Source organism: Acomys russatus, chromosome 9, assembly GCF_903995435.1.
Source record: "Acomys russatus chromosome 9, mAcoRus1.1, whole genome shotgun sequence".
Classification (NCBI taxonomy): Eukaryota; Metazoa; Chordata; class Mammalia; order Rodentia; family Muridae; genus Acomys; species Acomys russatus.
In genome coordinates this window covers 42,240,566-42,261,350 of record NC_067145.1, presented here as the reverse complement: position 1 = coordinate 42,261,350, position 20,785 = coordinate 42,240,566, and the positions used below count along the sequence as shown (strand labels likewise).

General features: G+C 40.9%; 1 protein-coding gene and 1 non-coding gene across 2 annotated transcripts in view; one reads left to right on the top strand and one right to left on the bottom strand.

Annotated features, from left to right (window-relative positions):
• Window positions 1-20,785, top strand: part of Gpr158 (G protein-coupled receptor 158) — a 346,810-nt gene that overhangs the window by 304,011 nt on the left and 22,014 nt on the right. Inside the window, exon 7 of the mRNA XM_051151238.1 lies at window positions 11,879-12,117. Coding sequence (XP_051007195.1) covers window positions 11,879-12,117 — 239 coding nt within the window. The remainder of the gene's footprint in view (window positions 1-11,878; window positions 12,118-20,785) is intronic.
• Window positions 15,357-15,488, bottom strand: LOC127194099 (small nucleolar RNA SNORA17). The gene has a single exon (XR_007831232.1). It is a non-coding gene; the product is annotated as a small nucleolar RNA SNORA17 (small nucleolar RNA).

The following is a 20,785-nucleotide window of genomic DNA, read 5'->3' as shown; positions in this document are numbered from 1 at the left end:
ATCGGGAACACAAAGCACATACCTAAACATAATAAAGGCTATATACAGCAAGCCAATAGCCAATATCAAATTAAATGGAGAGATACTCAAAGAAATTCCTCTAAAATAGGGGACCAGACAAGGCTGCCCACTTTCTCCATATCTCTTCAATATAGTTCTTGTTTATGCTTTTCCAGCTTTTGCTTTTACCACATATTATAGTTTCCATAGAGGACTCAGTGTGCGCACCAATAGACAAGTATTTGCTACAGTGAATTTGCATCACAGAGTTGTAAATCAAGTGACAACAGAGAGTGTGACCAAGTCAATAGCCAAAGAGCAACTACAGCGGCACTTTACTGTGCTTTACTGTGGATTAAGGCTAAGGAGAATGCTAAGGTTAGACTGAAGTTAAACAAAATTGTTTAACTTCTTTCTGAGGTTTCTCCACTAGGATTATAGCCTTCTTTTTCTCTAAGTTCTGTTACAGACACTGAAAACGCAGAACCATTAGGTCTAATACACTAAATAGATCAAAGCAGTCTTTAGAAAGAAAAATAAATCCCTGCAGTTATTTTCCGTCACACTTTAGTCTGTATAGTCCTGACTCAAAAGATTGAAAATGCTTTGCTTTATGATATCTGCCCATGCGAGAAGAGGTGAAAGTGCCTGGCAGACAGTTAAGTCTTGAGTTACAAGAATAGCCCCCTTTAAATATTGACAGCTCAAATCCATTCTCTTGTGAAATACCATTCTGAGAAGCTATGAGACAGAAGACCTACACTGGGCCCGACACCAAACCAGTGTAGCTGGTACTCAGTCATGAGCTTCAACAAGCTGCAGAAGAGCCCACAGGTAATTAACTAAGCGGGCTGTAGACATCCGATAAGGTGTAGCTAATTGACTGACTGCTCCACTAGGCTTTAGCCGATTTAGCCTTTTTTGCTGTCTCAGTTCTGTCTTCCCCAGAATGCTGCCGATCGCCTTGCTGGTAGGGTTTCTCCAGAGCATTGTTGTGGCTGTGATTTTTTTGATATTGCTCTTGCTCAGATGAACTCTACCACATTTGGCTAGCCTATCCTCTTAATGCTATTGACAAAACCATGCAAAATGATGCTTCCCTTTTGTGATTGTAATAGAACTGTTCATTTAAATGGCTCTGTTAAGAAACCATCTGTAATAAATTTGTTTTATAGTTTAAGTAAATCATGTTGTATAATATCATGATATATTAAGTGGTAAAATGTTACATTAAAAAAAACCAAAGTAACATTTTTTTTGGAATATTTTTGCTGATCAGTTGGTGCTAAATAATTGACCTATGATGACATGAACCTATTTTAAGAGACGCATAGCAGAAAATGGCCCGATTCACATTTCATATGGCAGCATGCAAGGTAGCACTTCTTCCGTTTCGCAGTTGGTTTCTACATCCATACCTTGTTTGTCTTCCCTTCCTCCATGACTATCTACTTTTGTAAGATGTCAATACTTTCTACTGTGTCTTGATCCAGCCTCATCTTACTGTGCACATTTCAGTTATTTTTGTAGTAACTTCTCTGGAGATAATAATTATATCCTAAATTTACAGCAAGTGATTTCAGATTAATCCAACTTGATCTTGGTAATTAAAAGAACCTTACTTGTATATTTTTTTCATCTTTGACGTTGTTCATCATGAGAATTATATCTTTTAAGCATCACGTGCCCATCAACACAGATTCACACCTGTTTTATATAGTGTCTGAAATCACATAGGTGATTAGAGTCACAATCTAAAATTTATTGATATTGCATATACTTCCTGACTTAGTTACTTTTATCAGAGGTATCATTTCTCCATCTGCTTTTGAGTTTCTGTATTGTGTTCTTTTGTTGCATGTAAAATCTCCCCTTTGGCATCTCACAGAAGGCATGTTCAGTATACAGAAACTATTTTTTTTTTAATTTATCTAAGAATGCAATTTAAAATCTTGAGAATTTGAAAAATACAGAGTAAACTTGTCTTTTGGTGACTGTATAGTGTATACATTCGGGTGTTGGTCTATGAATTAAACACATATAGAGAATAAAAAAAAAAAAAAAAAGAATAGTCTAATTGCACCTTCATTTCTAAAGGAGAACTTTACCAGACATGGGTTCTTTGTTAGCAAAGTGTTTCTATCTTCTCTATTTTTCTCTTTAGACAGTTTGAATATGTCATCCTGCTGTGCCCTGTCCTTCATATTTCTGATGAGAAATCTGCTTTTGCTCATAATGAGGATCCATTGCACATGGTGGAATTTTCCTCTCCTAATGTTTCAAGCTTATTTTTCTGTCTCCAACTCATAACCATAGTAAAGGGATAATGGGTCATAATTTGAGTAGGTCCAATTCATCCCACCTGAGGTTTCAAAAGCTCATTTAATGTGTAGACTCACATCTACTGCCGTATTTGGGTTGTGCCAACCATTATTTCTTCAGGCAATCTTCTGGTTCTTTTTTCCTTTCCCCATGTTTCTTAGTCTCCTGTTATATTTATGTTTACACATTTGATCATATGCCGTAGGTTTCCTAGACTCTATTCACCTTTCATTTTTCCTCTCTCTCTGTTCCCCAGACTAGATAATATTTCATACTTGAGCTAAATGTATAAGGATAATGACATTTCAATCAGTAGATAGAGGATGGTTTTTGAACTATCAGTATCTAGATTAGAGAAAAAAATATCACACAGAAAAATAGGGAAGATAAGTCATGTTTGGAAAGGCCAGGTCTTGTTGTTCTTTATAAAATCTTTACACTCTGAACAGACTACCAATTTCACCAAATTCCCCTCGCTAAGTTGAAATTTGGTGAACAGCATTTGGTAAAATACTAAAACCTACTAATCCGAGGATAAATGTTTGCCATGATTATGCTACTTGCTAGTTGTTAATCTGGATAAATGACTCCCCTCATGAGACCTCCACATCTCTATACAGAAATAGGATCAAAATAGACAGCCCTTCACGTTCCTTGCAACTCTAAGCATCCAGAGGACACGTGAGAGTTCTGTCCCTCTGTTCCTCCTTACCCTACCTGGCTGAGATAAGGTGAGAAGGAAGGAACAGTGATGTGATGGTCAGGCTCAAACACCTCGGGCGACTGATAAAGCATGTGAGAAACCCAGCTGTGACTTTTCTTTCTTATTGTAGCAATAACTTAATGTGCGTTTGTCAAGGCTAATACTTATTTTCCTCCAGATGGTGCCAGTCCTTTGATCCTTTCTAATTCACACCTGAAAATTCAGCCAGTGACCAAATAGGTAGCTTTTAGTTCTGAAAATGAAGTTTTGAAAAATTGATGAAAATTCAATGAACACGGGGACTCGTCGCCACTGAAGTGGAGTGACAGCCAGCGAACCACAGCCCTTTTATAGGTGTCATTTCCCAGGTGACTGATAGAAATTAAAGTCAAAGGCAGACCTCCATGGTGTTGCAGTTACTCTGGTTTTGTGGATGGAGCAGAAGCCTGGATGGCTTCAGGAATGAGGTTCAGCCCTCTTTTTTTTTGTAAATGAAAGAGATGTGGCAAAATCACAGAGAAATGCAAATGTTGTAAGAATAGAAATCTGCTTTTACTGGAGGTACTAAATTCTGGCTGTATCATAATAAAAAGTGACAATCCATTTCGCAGCCCTGGGAGATCTATTTGGAAAGTCGCCTGCGCCCTTCTAAATCCTGATGGAAATAACTGCTCAGATAGATGGCTCCTGCATGTCATCCAGGGGGAGCTGCAGGTCTTCGGAGGGAGAAAATGGAGAGATGGCTGCTGGGCGAGGAGGGGCCACTGTTCAGAGGCCTCATAAAAGAGAGGGGTTAGGATTTAGGTAAAGTCACTAAAGGATGGTAAAAAGGAGACCATGACCATAAGTAAGATATAGAAAGATCATGCGACTTCAGTGTGTGCTGTGGATTATAGATGGTCAACACCAGTAAGGAGCAAGTTAGGACATTACTGTTGGAGCAAATAGAAGGATAAGAGCTATATAGTGGCAGTCCAGATGGAGAAAAATAGAAGGACTGAAAGACACTTAAGACATAGAAATTAAATCCTTGATTCATTTGATTGCTGGAGTGTGGATGAAAGGAAAATACCTAATTTCATTCCTAGGTTTCTACATTGTACAATTAGGTCTCAGTGTCCATGGAGATAGGTTACATAGAGCAAAGGGAGGGAGCATTTTCCTGGGGATCTGTTTGCCTTTGATAGGCCATTGAGCATACAGACCTTGGGCTCAGGAGAGTGCTGAGCTAATATGTAGATGCATAATTTGCTGGTGTGTGACAAGTGAGGCAGGAGCAGATGCAATTGCCTGGGTATGCTGTGTAGAATAAGAACGTAAGGAGTGACATTTAGAAGGTCCTTGAAAACACTACCACATGAAAGGAAGGAGGTGGTATCTGAGGCTGAAAAGGAACTGACATAAAGGGAGGAAAGTCAGGGTACAGTGACATGATGGGAGCCCTGCCACATCCATATCAAGAGCTGGAAAGCCCACACGGTGAGGATAGAAGTATCAACTAGAGACTGAAAGGATGCTATGGTAACCTTAAAATAAGCCCCGGCAGGGTAGTTGTGTGAACTAAAACTAGAAATGCAGAGTGAGAAAGTAGGGACAAGTTCCCTTTATCTTATAAATTGCACTCTTTTTTTCATACATGCATGAGCCAGCAATGATAAAAAAGAAGAAGAAGAAGAAGAAGAAGAAGAAGAAGAAGAAGAAGAAGAAGAAGAAGAGGAAGAAAGTGTCCTTTATGTATTTCTTTCTCATTCTAAATCCTTGTTTTCTTTACAAATGGTGAAGCCCTCTGAGAAGGTGGTTCCCTAAACAGTTACCCACACCCATGAAATTCCACATTTGATTGCTTAAACAATGATAACACCAGTTGACATGCCACTGTAGATGGGGGAAATGTCCTGAGGTCCCACCCCTAAATGAAGAAAAGCTACAGACAAGTAAAGACTACTAAGAGGGAGGATTAGTCTTTCCAGGGGATGAGCCTCTAAATGATTATCCAATACAATACTAAAATATACATGCATATAAACAACTATATATACATATTATATATGCATATATACAAGCAGCACTAAATGAACTATCAAGTTGTGTTTGTACATTTATTTATTCATATATGTATATATTTATGTATATATAAGAATAATAATTAAGGAAAAAGAGTCTGTGAATTTGAGAAGGAATGAGGGGATAAGGAAGGAGAGGGAAGAGAAAGGATGGAGGAATGATGTAATTACAATTTAATTAAAAATTTTAAAGTAAGATTTACCTGTGAAAAGATCACAAAAATATGATTTACATCAGGAATTTATATGTGTCCTAAGCTGTTTAGACCTTGTTGTTAAGGTTCTTTTTATTTGAAGGTTGTAAAACCAGAGGTGGGAGAATTGTGAACTTTGGTGCTATTTTTTTTTTCCCTCTCTAGAAATGAGATTATGGTATTTATAACAATCTTTAATTATCAGATTGTACAAAAAGTACCCAAGGGTCATCTGGAAAACATGAGCATTTATGGTAACTTAGAAGTGAGATTTCTTTATTAATAGATGTTCAAATTCACAGCATATTGATTACCTCTCCAATCAAAATTAATCTGATTAATGAGGCTGGAGATATAATTCTATGCTAGAATGCTTGTAACTCTACCACATGAAGACATGAGTTCAGATCCCAGCACCAATATGAAAGCCAGGCATGTATCTGTAACTCCAGTGTTGGGCGGCAGGGAGGGGCGGGGGTATGAAGGTCCTACAGGCTCACTGTACAGTCAGTCTAACCAATTGATTTGCTCTAGGTTCAGTGAGGGAACCCTGCTTCATCATCATCATCATCATCATCATCATAATAATACAATAATAATAAACCATAGAGGAACACACCTAACATTAACTGCTGGCCTGTACATACACCTGCACTCAAGAGCATACATGTGCACACACACACATACACGCACATATACACAGAGAAAGGCAGGATAGAGAGAGATCAGATTAGGAAGTATTTTCAGAGATGGTACTTAATGAACTCACAAGTCATGCTCTGAGCTTCAGAATTTCTATAAACATTTGGTATCAGAAAAAAATATTTTCTATAGTTTTGTCATGGAATAAAGAACAGGTAACAAGTAATTTCCTTGGAAGCAGTAGTTCTCAGTCTGATAAAAACAAAACATCAACAACAAACCATCCTGCAGTTACTTAAAAGGTACCAGAAGTCCTGGGTTAATATTAGGGAGAAAATGTTCCCTCATACCAACCAGTTCTATAGCTATTCTCAAGATAACTCAGCTGTCTCTAAAACAAGAGCACTTCCTTACATCCTGTCACCTTCTGCCATTATTAATTAAGAGTCTCCGGCAAGGCTTGGATCCAATACCACATCTTCCACTAGATAAATAGACTTACCAGCTATGCATAATACATGACTACATGTTGCTTCATATGGCAACAATTTCTTCATTCTTTCAATTGATTTTACTTTTAATATAATATTTTTATTACTTTTGAGACTTCTATACAATAGTAACAATTTCAGACTTATTTCTAGTTAGGTTGTAAGCTTTGAAAAGGAGCTATTTAAAGTTTTTCTATGTATGGCCTTTTTCTTTTCTTTCTTTCTTTCTTTTTTTTTTTTTAAGGACTTTGCTCTCTCTTTTATTGAACAGCACAGAAAGCATCACATGGGGGGAAAGAATGAAGGATAATCTATAGAAATCTTTCACAGAATTCTGCTATGCTGAAAGTCACTGACCCCAACCGAGCCCAGCTGATCTAGGTAGCAAACAATATTACAAATGCCACAAGGGGCATGTCCCATGAAAATCTTCACTTACCAGGAAAATAGGACAGAGGGGAGGACATCCTATTGGGACTCTAGATGAGAGAAGCATAGGAGAATAGCAAAGTAGAAGGATCCAGAGGGTCCTAGAAACTTACAAGAAATGCTGAACGTAACACTCATGTATGGCCTTTTTCTATGTGAGAAATTTTAATACAAACCTAGGTATATCTATGTGTAGATATATAAAATAGATGTCAATTATACTTATAATGAATGTGGTCTGACTATTTTTTATTACTTTATCGGATTCTTTTATCTGCTACCCTTCTCTACCCCAATCCCTTCCAAGCCCCCAGCACTAGGTAAGAGAGAAATAAGGACAGAGGGGAAAGGGAGCATATATCTCTTTAGATTGCTTCCTGCTGATTAAGGGTATTGAGTTCCTTGGGCCAAGTTCAATCTTCATCGTCAATCTAGCAAACAGCAGCAGCAGGAACCAACAACGGCAGGGGGAGCAGCCACCACCTCTTGGGGCGCTGGCATTTATACAGCCTTTACAGTGTCCCCAGAATTCCGAACATGAATTATTTCCAGCTGGCAAAAATCACACTCCTCCCAGAGCATGAGACAAATCATAGTTAGCGGCTGTGGCTATGGACAGTCTGAAGTAGCCCCATATCCAACATCCTGGATTAAGACAAAAACATTCACATAACATAACTTGGTTTTTAAAGGAACCAAAATTCTCACTACAAATGAATCATAGTGAAATTAAATTTAAGGGGCGGGTAGAGGAATGACTCAGCAGTGAGGCAGTACCTTGTATACATGAGGTCCTGTTTTCTATCCCAGGTTTGTTTGTCTGTTTATGTATGTTTATTTACTGATTTAGCGTGTGCATATGTTATGTTGCATGGATATCAATATTCCACGATGTGTATGTGAAGATCAGATGACAATTGACAATTTTTGGGACTATTCTCTTCTCTTCCTATGTGGGTTCCAGGAATGAAACTTGGGTCATCAGATGCGATGGCAAGCACCCTTTCTTGCTAAGTCATTTCACTGGCCCCAAGAATTTTTATTAAAACAACTGTTTGGTACAAACATAATTTTACAATTTATTAAAGATGAAATCAGGGTGAAAGACTCCCAAACAATATGGGCTACTGCTATTGCCACTGGCTGCCTCTCCGAAATTGGAGGTAAGACCCTGTTGCTGAAGATACCATCCTCTTCAGACGAGGACTTGGAGAATCAAGCACGAGCTGATCTGGATGCCTCCTCCCTGAGGACTAACACTCATAGCACCCAAAGGTGCTGTGTAAGCTGCCAAGGGAGAAAAGCAATCAGCAGATCTACCCAGATGTAAAACCTACAGTCCATAACAGTGACCAGCTAACAAGGTATCCCCAGTGGTACAATAGAAGCACGTTTATCTTGAGGCTCATGAGCAGCTCTTTGATTGGACTTCAGACCTGCTCAACAGGAAGAAAGCCATGCCCGGATCTGGAAACATAGCCAACCACCTGTGACTATTGAGATCATGGATCCTAGAAGGGATCCTGTAGCCCCTGCCACTTTTCTAAACCATGATAATTCCTAACTGCATTTTAAAAATGGACCCTCATATCCACAGATAAGTGTAGCTCTCACCTCTCATTAATGAACTGTCTTTTGTGGCAGGTAGAAGTTACTATGGAGCTCTACGATTGGTCAAACTGCAAAGAATAAATAACCGTGGGTGCCCAGCCATGAGTAATACATCGACAGCACAATCTTTACACCCAAGACTGTGGGGAAATTGCAGAGAATGGGTGCATTTTAAGAGCCAGGGAATTAGGATGCCTGTCATTAGGTAGTGTCTTCTAGACATGACATGAAAATTGTACCTGTGAAATCACAACAACATGGTTGTCTAAAGAAAACCTACACAATTACTACACCAGTTGAGGCAGTACGGGAGAGGGGATTTCACAAGGACCTACCCAAACAGGGAGACTCAGGGTTTTCCAAAGATTAGCCACTTGATAGGTTAGCCCTGACCTCACATACTAAATGGATTCAGTGGTGTGTGTGTGTGTGTGTGTGTGTGTGTGTGCATATATGTGTGTGAGTGTGTGTAACATTAACAATAAAAGAAGAAGGGTCCTGAATTTGACAGGAAATGGCTGTGGTGGGGGGAATTGAAGATGGGGAGAAGGAGGGGTGGAAATTATATAAATACAGTATTATGTATGAAAGTCTCAAAGAAGTAAAAATAAATAAAGATAAAAACTTTATTTAAAAATAAAAAGTAAATGAATACACTTGCTTATTGTTTATGTGAAGAATTAAATCTTGGTTACCTATCTGATAATGCAGGACACAGAGCATCTTAAAGTGCATTTCCAGGTTGATTAAAATCTCGATTGTATAATTGTCAGTGCTGAAAGTGCAACATTTCATAAATATGTATTAAAGTACTAAATAGCAGAAGTGTGTTTTAGGGTCATTTCAAAAACTGTTTGAAATTCTATCCTAATCCCAAGGAAAAGGTCATTTCATGATTTTTGTGTAAAGTTCAAGTCAGCAACTCAAAAGAACGAACTTTTAAAATATTCTAAGACAACACCCAAGGTTTACTAATGTTATGCGTGCAGAGAAATGACAGTAGAAAAATAGTAATAGCTTCTGTTTTCCATATTTAATCCATTGTTTCTGTAAGTGCAGAGAACGTGAATGTACAATAAAAAAACACTGGCATTCACAGCATGTAGCAGTTTGGTCTGAGCCCCATTCTGGCAGCACTGGCCTGTGTCACATGGTGTGATGGCATGGGCAGTGCAAATGGGTCACGCTCTGTGTTCAGGACCAGCTCTGAAGCCACTTCAGTGATGCCATGCTGCATGGGAAGCATGGCCAGGAACACTTCAAAATCAAGGCATATTTGACTTTGAATTAATTTTTGATCGTTGCATGTTCAGGAGCCTTGGACTCTTCCAAATTTTCCTAACCTCCACAGATTCCTGCCCCATGATTGACGATGTCTGCATTCTATAACACATAGATGATACCACGCCTTGCGTGGAGCCTGAAACACGGCTGTTACTCTTTCTCCTTAAAGTTAGCTCAGGTGTTTAAATGAAGATAGCTAGAGTTTGGAATCATTGTCTCCTTTTCTGTTGTTTTGGGGTTTCCATTGCTGTGAAGAGGCACCATGACCACAGCAACTCTTATAGAGAAAAACCATTTAATTGAGGCTGGCTTACAGTGTCAGGGGTCTAGTCCGTTATCACCATGGCGGGAAGCACGCAGGCGGACATGATGCTGGAGGAGGAGCTGAGAGCTGTACATCTTCATCTTCAGACAATGGAGGATACTGCCACATTAGACCTACCTTGAGCATGTGAGACCCCAAAGCCTCTCTCCAGGGTGACACACTTCCTTCAACAGGGCCACACCTACTCCAACAAGAGCACACATCCTAACAGTGCCACTTCCTATGGCTAAAATATCAAACACATGAGTCTATAGGAGTTATTCCTATTCAAACACCACAATTGCACTTGTGGTAACATACAGAAGACCAGCAAAGGGCAGGATTGCCCATGGGAACACATAGTCATCTCCAGTTTAGAAGTTACCCTGCTGAAGCCAGAAGCAAGTCTGTGTATTAGTGACTGCAAGTTTCATTTATTAAAAATAGAAAAAATATTAATTTTTCAGAAAGTTTCTATCACTTGTGTTATAGTTCTTTTGAGCCTATTCATTTGATAATTGCATGGAATAGTTTTTAAATCTAAAATAGTTGGGGTTCATAATTGCTCACATATTGGCAAAGTTATTTAAAGATATGAGGAATTGCATACATACTGGAATTATTATACACAAATAACCATTCACCAGTCTTTTTAAAATAAAATCCTTTCTTTGATGATGGGTCTAATATTTATGGTTTGTTGTTTTTTTGCTGTAAGTCTCTAGGATTTCTTACCTCCTACATGGTCACAGTGGCTACACTGTGTTGACAATATCGGTTTTTAACAAGAGAAGTAAGAAATTAAAGTTTTTGTATAGAATTGCTTTAGATCTATGTTTACTGATGGCCTCTGTGTGTTAAATTTTCCTCACTTTCCCCTAAGATTCATTCCAGGCAGACTTTATAAAAATATTTATGATTATATGCCATGCACACATATAATTAAGGAAATATCTAATTCTATCCTATAATATAACAGTGGCCATTACTTGGGGGACAGATACAACAGCCACATAGCAAGTAGCAGATAAGCCATTTAGAGGCACAGCAGTGAGAACTCAGCTGCCAATCACTGGCCCAGGCTTGGATAACACTCACAAGGTTCTACATTAAAAGGGAAGTGAGCTGCTAATGTGAATGCCACAGAAGGAAAGGAGTTGGAGACCTGCTGGTTGGCATTGAGTCTCAAGCCACAGCTCTGAGGTGAATTATCAGGACGAGGGTGGGGAGTTTATAGTAAGCTGAGAATATGCCAGGGATTAAATTGAAGAGTGAGTGAGTCTGTACAGTAAACCTAGATTTTCACTTTCTTGCCATAGTTGAAGGTCAAATGACACTAAGATCATGAAACGCAGTAGTTTCCCACACTAGCTATTTGAGCCATCTCTACAGAAAAGAAAAACTCCATTAAGAAAAAAAATCCCTCACATTTTAAAAAATTCAACCTAACCTTCTTCCTTAATGAAATGTATTTACTGGATTGACCCAATATTTAAGTCTTTCTTTTATAATTATTGCTTTTATGATCCTGCATATTTTTGTTAGTATGATAAAACAGTCATAAGAAGATGCCTTATGAAATGAGATACAGAAAAATACCAAAGACAGTATTCTATCCAAGGAACAAACAACTGGCTTCAGAAAGATCTGACATAGAATGGAACAAAAGTGAAATGTAATAAAAACATGAACAATAATGTTTATGCGTTTCTCATTTTAAAGCTGTGCAAGTGATGTTCCATTGGGCTTACATTGGCTGCAATTTAAAATACCATATTTTAAGGCTTTCCCTTCTGACAGGTTTATGCTCACACTCTGGTCTTCTTCGTTTTCAGGGTTTTGAAGGTGTTCCTTTCACGAACAGCACAAAGAATCCCATACATGACTGGTGGCCGGGTCATGAGGATGCTAGCAGTCATACTGTTGGTAGTGTTTTGGTTTCTCGTTGGCTGGACTGCTTCTATGTGCCAGAACTTGGAGAGGGACATTTCGCTTGTTGGCCAAGGGCAAACATCTGATCACCTCACCTTCAACATGTGCCTCATTGACCGCTGGGATTACATGACAGCAGTTGGTAGGTGGCTGCCATGTGCTTTGCATGATTGTCCTGTTCTTTGCTCGGTAGCATCAAGGTTGTAGTGAAAAGCCTCACCAAATCCAATCTTTAAGTTGAAAAGACATTTAATATGATCTTGGTAAAGGCACCATGATGAAAATGATAATAATAATAATATGTGGAATGCAAGCAAAAACTATATTTCCCCCAAAACTTGTTTCTTTATTGAGAAAAAGTAGCTAAGTAAAAAAGATGTAGAAATACCAAGAAGACAAACAGCATCTCTGTACAGAGAAATTATCGATCGGTCTCTATCTGATTAACAGTAGCCACCATCTTGATTTATGTTCTTGGGTGGCAGAAAACAAGAAGAAGGTTAGGATTTTTCTGTGCAGAGGTCTTATGATATGGATCAGACTTCACTCTTGGTGAAGAATTGACTATCTAAAATCTGATTAATTCATCCTTCCTATACTTATCTCTAAAGAAAATTCTCCGGGAGTCCAGTATCAAATGAAAAAGCCATGCTACGTGGAGGTGGTAGAAGTTATGCGGCAGAAAAACAGGATGGCTGGATTGTGACTCAGACGCAAACCACAAGATACTTTTCTGACCTTTCCCCACTTTTGAAAAAAAAAAAAAGAGAGAGAACTATATAGGACATTTTATCAATCAGCTATTTTAAACTAAATTTCCAAAGATACAAAAACAAAACAAAACAAAATGCCAAACAAACCAAAACAACAACCACAAAAGAATGGAGGAAAGCCTTTATTACTTTGTTGTTGGTTTCATTTGTAATCCAAATAAACAAACATTATTTTAAGGTATATGTACAAAGTAAAAACATAAAAACACAAGTTTAGTTCTCATTTTTTTTGTTGTTGTTGTTTCCTTGCCAGCATTTGACTGAAAATCCTGTTTTTCAGCTTTTCTTTTGTTTTGATTTTGCTAGAAGGTAATAAGGCATGCCCTCATTAGTTTGCAATTCAGGAAGCAGTGCTGTCCTTGGCGAGGTGTTTCAGAGCATTTACAGCCCTCACGCTGTAATGAGGAAGCCAAAGCCACGTGGGTGTGAACATAGCTGCAGTGAAAATATATTTTGAGCAATTTAACTTTCAGAAGAAAAGCAAACAGGAAAAATAGAAAGCAATTCTGGGTTTGGCTTTAGCATGAATATGAGGAGGAAGACATGGTATAAATATTAAATTTTTACTCAGCAGAAAGCTTTAACAGTTTATTTGATACTTTTCAAGGTAAACAAAGCAGAAAAAATTATTTTCTCATAATATCTTTTTAAACTTTTATTGGTTCTTTGTGAATTTCACATCATGCATCCCGATCCCACCCATCTCCCTGTCCCCTCATGCCTGCACCCCACCCTCGCACCCTCCCTCCAATGGAGAAAAGAAAAAAGCTTCCTGTGGAAGTTGTAGTGTGTTACAGTTGTTCCACGGTATTCCCTTTTGTCCACAAGTCTTTGCTTACAAATGCTCATTGCTATTGGTGATCTGGTTTGAGGCCTCTGGCTTCTGCTACTCTATCAATACTGGAACCTCACTGGGAATCCTCTGGGGTATCCTGTTGTTACCCTGTGTCACAGAGATCCAGTAGTTTTGGATCTTCAGGACCAGCCTCTTCATGACATCCAGCAGTTCATCGATGAGGTCTCCCACCTGCCATCGGTAGTAAGGGGCGAGGGTAGGAGAGGGCATCTCTCCCTTACCCAAACAGCTGTAAGAGACAAGTTGCAGTGCCAGCTCTCCCATACTCACACCTTCAGGGCTGGCTCATCTCCAAGTCCCCATCATCAGGGTCAGCACTACTAGGCTGCCTAGATGAGGTGCAGGTACTGCACTCTGGAGTGCTGCAGCAGGTGAGGGGCAGGGAGAACTCTCCTGCTATCGTGATCCCTACAGAGGTATCAACGGCAAAAGGCAGTGAAGGCGATCTTTTTCTCAATGATGCCACAGCACAACAGACAAGAGGCAGGTCTGGCTCCCCGACACGCAAACCCTAGGACCAACTTACCCATTACTCCCACATCCAGTGCCAGCTCTTCTGCCTGCTGTAGATGCCAAGGGGCACATGCTAGGGGGGCTGGCATCTTTCCCTCACTCATGTCACCTCATGACAAACAAATGTCAGGGACACTCTTTCATGCTCACACCCTTGGATCTGGCTCATCTACCCTCCAGTCACCAGAGCTAGTTCTACTGTTTGCAGCCCAGGTGAGGTGCAGAGCCTGCTCTTCTGAGTGCTGCATCTAGTAAGGAGCAAGGTCAGACATCCTACTCTCATGCCCCCAGGCCCAGGTCTCCCACCTACCACAGGTGGTGAGGGGTGAGAGGGAAGGAGGGTATCTCTCCCTCATCCATGCCACTGCAAGGGAAACCAGTGGTAGGGCCAGTTCTCCCACTCTCCTATCCTCGGGACTGGCTGACCTACAATTTCCACAATGAGCAATGTGCAGGACTTGCTCTCCTGAGTATGACAACTGGCTAAGGGCAGAGTTAGCTCTCCTGCGCTCATACCCATAAGGACAGCTCTCCCATGATGCCCAGCTGAGGAGTGGAGCTATACTGCACAGCCCTCAGACAGTAACATGTCCCTGGTAACATCCCAGACAAGAACATCTGACTGGCCTTTGGTGGTAACAGACCCCTGCTACTTCAGGGCCATAGACCTAGATGTGACCCTTGCTGATAGCACAGGCCAGGACCCCACCATGGTCCCAGGTGGCATCACCAGTTACTCACATCAGGCTATACCTCACTACCGTTGAGTCTCCACTTCTACCTCTTTTCATTGTGCCCACAGCCTTCTGTTTCTCTTTCTTTTCCATTTCTTCACCACTCACTTGCTCCTCTTAGTGGTGCCTGGGGCCTCTGAGTGTCTGAAGTCATCTCATCAGTGGCCTCAGAAGTGCTATGTTGCTTTCATTCATTATGATGTCCGGCAGTGGTCATTTCCAGCATGGTCAGGCCCCCAGGCCTGCATGGCACTGGACTGATGGTCACCTCATGGCTCTCTGTCTGGGATCCATGGCACTAGTCTGGTGGTCATGTCTTGGGCGCCCTCCTCGCCTGGCACACTCAAGTGTCTCCTTTCAAGGGTCATCCATCTTAGGCTCACTCCTGCCCAGGGTCTGTGGTCATAGGCAGGTTTCTCCAGGTCTCTCCCCATCCTGGGAGCCCACCTGGACCTGCCTGGTATCTGATAGGTAGTCATGGTCTCAGGCTTGATTTTTTTCAGGGAAGTTCAGGCTACTAATCATTCGGGTGTACAAAGGTCAGAACACTGAGCATAGATGCAGCCTCTCTCCTCTCTGCCACCTACTGACACACTTGTGACAAAGCAGCCACACCCATAATGCCTCTAGGGACAAGATTTTCTGATCTTTCCGCCAGTTCACACGGACTCTGGTGCCCCATTTCTGACCATGTCCCCTGGATGGGGAGGCCTGGTGGCACTCAGAGGAAGGATAGCAAGTTACCATGAAGAGACTCAATACCCTAAGAGCATATATAGGGGGAGGAGGTCCCCCTCAGTTACAGACATAGGGGAGGGGAGTAGGGGGGAAGCGGGAGGGAGGGAGGAATAGGAGGATACAAGGGATGGGCTAACAATTGAGATATAATATGAATAAATTAATTTTAAAAAGATTTGCTCATATTATTATAAAGAAAAATCCCACTATTTTTATGGTTAATAAATGAAAGTGATAAGCCAGAGCACACATGAGGTCACAAACAAGGAGACAGCACAGTCAACTCATGCAGCGTTTTTGCATCCTTCACACACTACCTTTATGATGGAGTCAAGACTTCTTAAAAATTATTTTTGTACTCTGAAGAAATAAATGGGGATGTATCATTGACAATCGCAAGTCATTTAATAAACTTTATTGCAAAGTAGGAATTACATGCTATCAGTAGGATTCCTGTAAGTACTTCTAACTTCTCTACTGCACTTTATATCTCCACGTTTTGGGAGAAAAAAAATGTATATTCTATAAAATACTACCCATCAAGTGCTTACTCTTGAAATTATGATTGGATTATTAAAAAGCAAAGTAGAGTGAAAGGATTTTGGGGGTAATAATTGTTCAGTGAAGGAAGACAAAATAGTTTAGGCCAGACTCCAGGATTCCTTATGTCGAAGCACTTTAAATCATAAGTAATGTTTGGGCTATTGTAAAGATATGCAGGGAACATTACATTTGATAGGAATAGTGATATATGGAAGTGGGTGGGGACTGTATCAAACACCAAGTACAAAGAATTGGAATGCATTATGTCGGGGCACATTATGAGTGGTGCTTGGTGGCAGATTTATTGAAAATATTAGACATTTAGAGAACCAGGAAAACGATATAAGGATGTGATAAAGTCAATTTTGATTGCTTCCATCATATGTTTTTATAAAAAGTACAATGCACCAAATGCCAGGGACTTGTGGGTTGGAATGTGTACGAGGGAGAGAGATTTACAACAGTGCTTCTCAAACATGGCTACAGTGTGGCGTCCCTTGGGAACTTGTTAAAAATGTGTATTTTGGATCCACTCCAAATCTCCTTACCCAGAAGCGTGGGACCTGGGGCCTCATGCTTCAAGCTTAATATGACTCAGGGTGAACCTGCCATGTGTAACCTGGGCTCTGAGGACACAATCAGATGGGCTTGCAAGAGCAACACACCCCAGCTACACTCCGGCCATCCCTTAGGATTCATCAGCACCGGTCTTCTCCTGCTCACTTCCAGTTTGACTTCATTTCCTTCTGCTCCAAACTCCTATGTTTCACTTTTCTATTCATAGACTGAGAAACATAAGTAGGTGACATCAGCTAGCAGATTCTTAAAATTCTTGCCAACCCATCGATAAACCTCCCAGGTCAACACTCGTTCTGACCTTATGTTGCCCACACCCTATTAGTGGACAGTCATCTTAGCCGTCGCCACAGTTAGCCAACACTTCACCTCATTCTCCATGGCCTTTCTCACTTTTTTTGCCATCTAAAATGGCCCTACTTTCAAAATCTTTCATAGAAGTCCACTCTGACCACACTTTCCTAGTTCTAATATAGCTGCTTAATATAACAGGCTGTTTTTATTATACAATCATGCCCACATAATAGCATTTTGGCTAACACAATGGTGGTTCCATAACAGTATAACAGAACTGAACATTCTTATCACATAGGGGTGGCATAGCGTTGTGATGTCACCATGTAACCCCTTAGTCAGTGTGTTTTGGTGGGGCTGTGTGAATGAACCTAGTGCTGTGCCATTTGTGTAAGAGTAGTGGCATAGTCCAAACAGCTGACATGACAGTGAGAGGCTTTCATACAATGCTTTACCATCCTTCATTGCTTTAGATGCTGTGACCCTTAATACAGCTCCTTATGTTGTGGTGACCCCACCAACCACAAGATTATTTTCATAGCTACTTCGTAGCTGTAATTGTGCTACTGTTAGGAATCACAGTGTAAATATCTGATATGCAGGATACCTGATATGTGACCCCAGTGAAAGGGTCATTTGACCCCCCAAATGGATCATGACCCACAGACTGAGAACCACTGTTTTAGCGGGTCCTCCCGCCTAGAAAATCTTTACCATCAGACACTCTGCTGTGTTGCTACCACATCAGCTCCTTCTTCTCACATTTGCCGAGTCCGCCACCCTGAGTGGCTGACCCACACCGTCTACACTGATGTAAACATGCACACACGGCAAAACGCTTTTACGAGTCATTTTTCTGAGCATTTCATCATTGTCAAGGAACACACAGCTGTACAATTACTGTGCTCGTCTTCTTCTCCAGGGAAACCTCATTAGGTAGAAAAAATACATCCCTAGCAAGAAGGAGAGAATGATGGTTTCTGCAGTGATTCTGGATCATTCTAGAGAACAGAACACAGGAAGCCAGCAGCTCTGAGCTTACCACCTGACCCTGAGTTAGAGACCCCTGGTCAGAGAGGGCTTCTTGAGATCAGAATAAAAGTCCTCAAGTTTCCATGCCTCTGAGAATTACATCCGTGAGATCAGTATTCTGAAGTACTTGTACTGGTTCTGATATTACTCGTCACCTTACGCTTTCTGAAGTTCATTTAAATCCACTCTGTACATTATTAGAAGCAAAAGACCTTATCTTTCCAGCCCTCACCTTTCCCTTCCCCTCTGCATGTCCCTCAGTGCTGCTGCTGCACGGCTGTGTGGCTCACATACACAACAAGCCAGCTGCCATTTACAGACCCTTGATAAATATTTGCCGGAGGAATGAAAAATGAGCCCGGCTCTTTGCCGTGTAGTTTCTGTGGCCAGAATTAGATTGGGAGGAGAGAACTTGCTGAAGCTAAAAATCCAGAAGTTACACAACTGTCCTCAATTCATTTTAAATATGAACATGTACGCTCCAATTTCACAATACATTTTGAGACCTCTAAACTAAATTGGTACTCCCCAGCTTTTTGATTTGTTCATTTTTTATTATATCTTTGATTCTGGGTCTCATGTAGAATAGGCTAGCCCTATACTTGCTATTTGCTGAGGCTAGCCTTGGACTTCTGATCCTTCTACCTCTACCTCCCTAGTGCTGGGATTACAGGAACACCCCAGCACACCTGGCAGCCACGGCCATATTTATGAGACTCAATGTCAAGATGGTAAATGGGCCATGGCAAGTGAAAATTATAGCCTTACAAAGCATTAAATGGCCTAATTACAAATATTGGAGATGTGGGAGAATATGTTTACTTTTCATGCAATTTTCAATTGTTTCACTGTCCTCCAAGAGCTCTGGATAAAGAGTTTGAGGCTGGGAAGTTGTTGTTGTTGTTGTTTTTGTTTTTGCTTTAGGTTGTATTTATTTTATGTATGAGTGCACTATTTGCATATGCCCTTGCCTGTCAGAAGAGGGCATCAGATTCCAGTAGAGAAGGGCTTGTGAGCCACCATGTGGTTGCTGGGAATTGAACTTGGGACCTCTGGAAGAGCAGACAGTGCTCTTAACCGCTGAGCCATCTCTCCAGGAAGTACTCTCTTAAGTTAAGGGAGAAGCCCCGGCTAAATAAAGCCCAGTTAGACTCACTGAAGAAAGGCTTCTAATCAGATGTTCTTTTGGTGGGAAGTCAGTTATCCTTCACTGGGGCTTGAAACAAAGTTCCTACCTAGTTGGTAAAAACTGAGCTATCAAAAGACTTGACTTCCCAGGCCTGATGTAAACTTGGTCATTTCTCTCCAACCTAACAGTCTTCCTAGATAGATCTAGATGCTCCAGGCCAGGTCCCTTGCTATAGAGCCTCCAATTCAGAGTACAAACTGCTGAGGCGGGTCTTGTGATAGGCTTTATTCCTAGGAGAAAGCAAACGAAAAGAAACAGTTGATAGGCGATCTTGCTAAGGGCATTTATACACTCTAGTCTGTGATTACAGGACCAGGATGGCATGAGGTACACACGCCAGACTTCAGTGTAGACTTGGATAACCACTGAACTATGTCGTCACTTTCTTCCAGAATTTAGATTACGTAAGTCAACTGTGGTACAAAGTGACAGAATTGAGAAAATTTTTCTGATTTTTCTTATCTAGTCCAAGCGCAGACAGGAAAAGTCCTACATGGGATTCTCTGCTTATCCAGTTTGCCTGTGCCACCTGTCTGTATCCCTGACTCCTTTTAGCAGTATTCATATGAAATAACGACTACCCCAGACAAGGACCCATAGCGGCCATGTGTGCTGGCTTTGGAAATGCTTTGGAGGTTGCCATCCTTCCTTAGGAATTTTAATTCACCAAGTTTAAGAGGCATCGGGTTACTTAGCTCGCTGGATGACACGCTTGCTCTGCAAACCTGAGAGGACCTGAGTTCCTGCCACCTCTGTGACTGTCTGGACATGGCTGTGCTTCTAACTCCAGTGCTGGGAGATGGCACTTACGGGCCAGGCAGGCTAACCAAGTTGGCTAGCTCCACATACAATACAAGACCCTATCTTTAAGACAGAAACTGATTAGAGAAGGCAAGCAGTGTTGACCTCTGGCCTCCATTCATTCCCACCACACATACACAAATGTACACACACACACACACACACGCACACGCACACCCACACACACACACACACATCACAGAGGGAGAGGGAGACCATTTACTGAGTCTTAAGTAAACAGGTACAAGATGCCTGGATTCACATTTCAGTGGGGAATTTTGAAGTGTCACCCTCTCAACGAATTCTGACACAGATTAGCCTCCTGTTCAAGACACCACATGCTATCTTCTCACAACAGGAAACGCGATCTCTCCTCCCCTCTCCTTTGTTGACTTGCCTTCCTTTGTTCTCCCCCTTCCTGCTATGTTTTAAATTAGTGAAACTGACAATGTGTTCTGTAATTTAATTAGTCCTATGCGAGTGTTTAGAAGGAGCTGAGAAAAAAATGCAGTAACTCTTTTATTGAGTTATATAGAGAAATTCCAAGGTAGCAATTGTTTCTAGGGATTTGAACAATTATCCTAGAATCCTAGGTGCCATTACAACAGGTGAGATGTTAAAGAAGTGAGTTTCATGAGCATTGAAGAAAGTGGGTGAGACTTCATCGCCCCCGACTCAGAGCAATGTGCTTGAATTAGGTTCTGTACATACACTGTTCTTTTATTCTAATGCACCATATGCCTTAATCCATGCTTTATTGC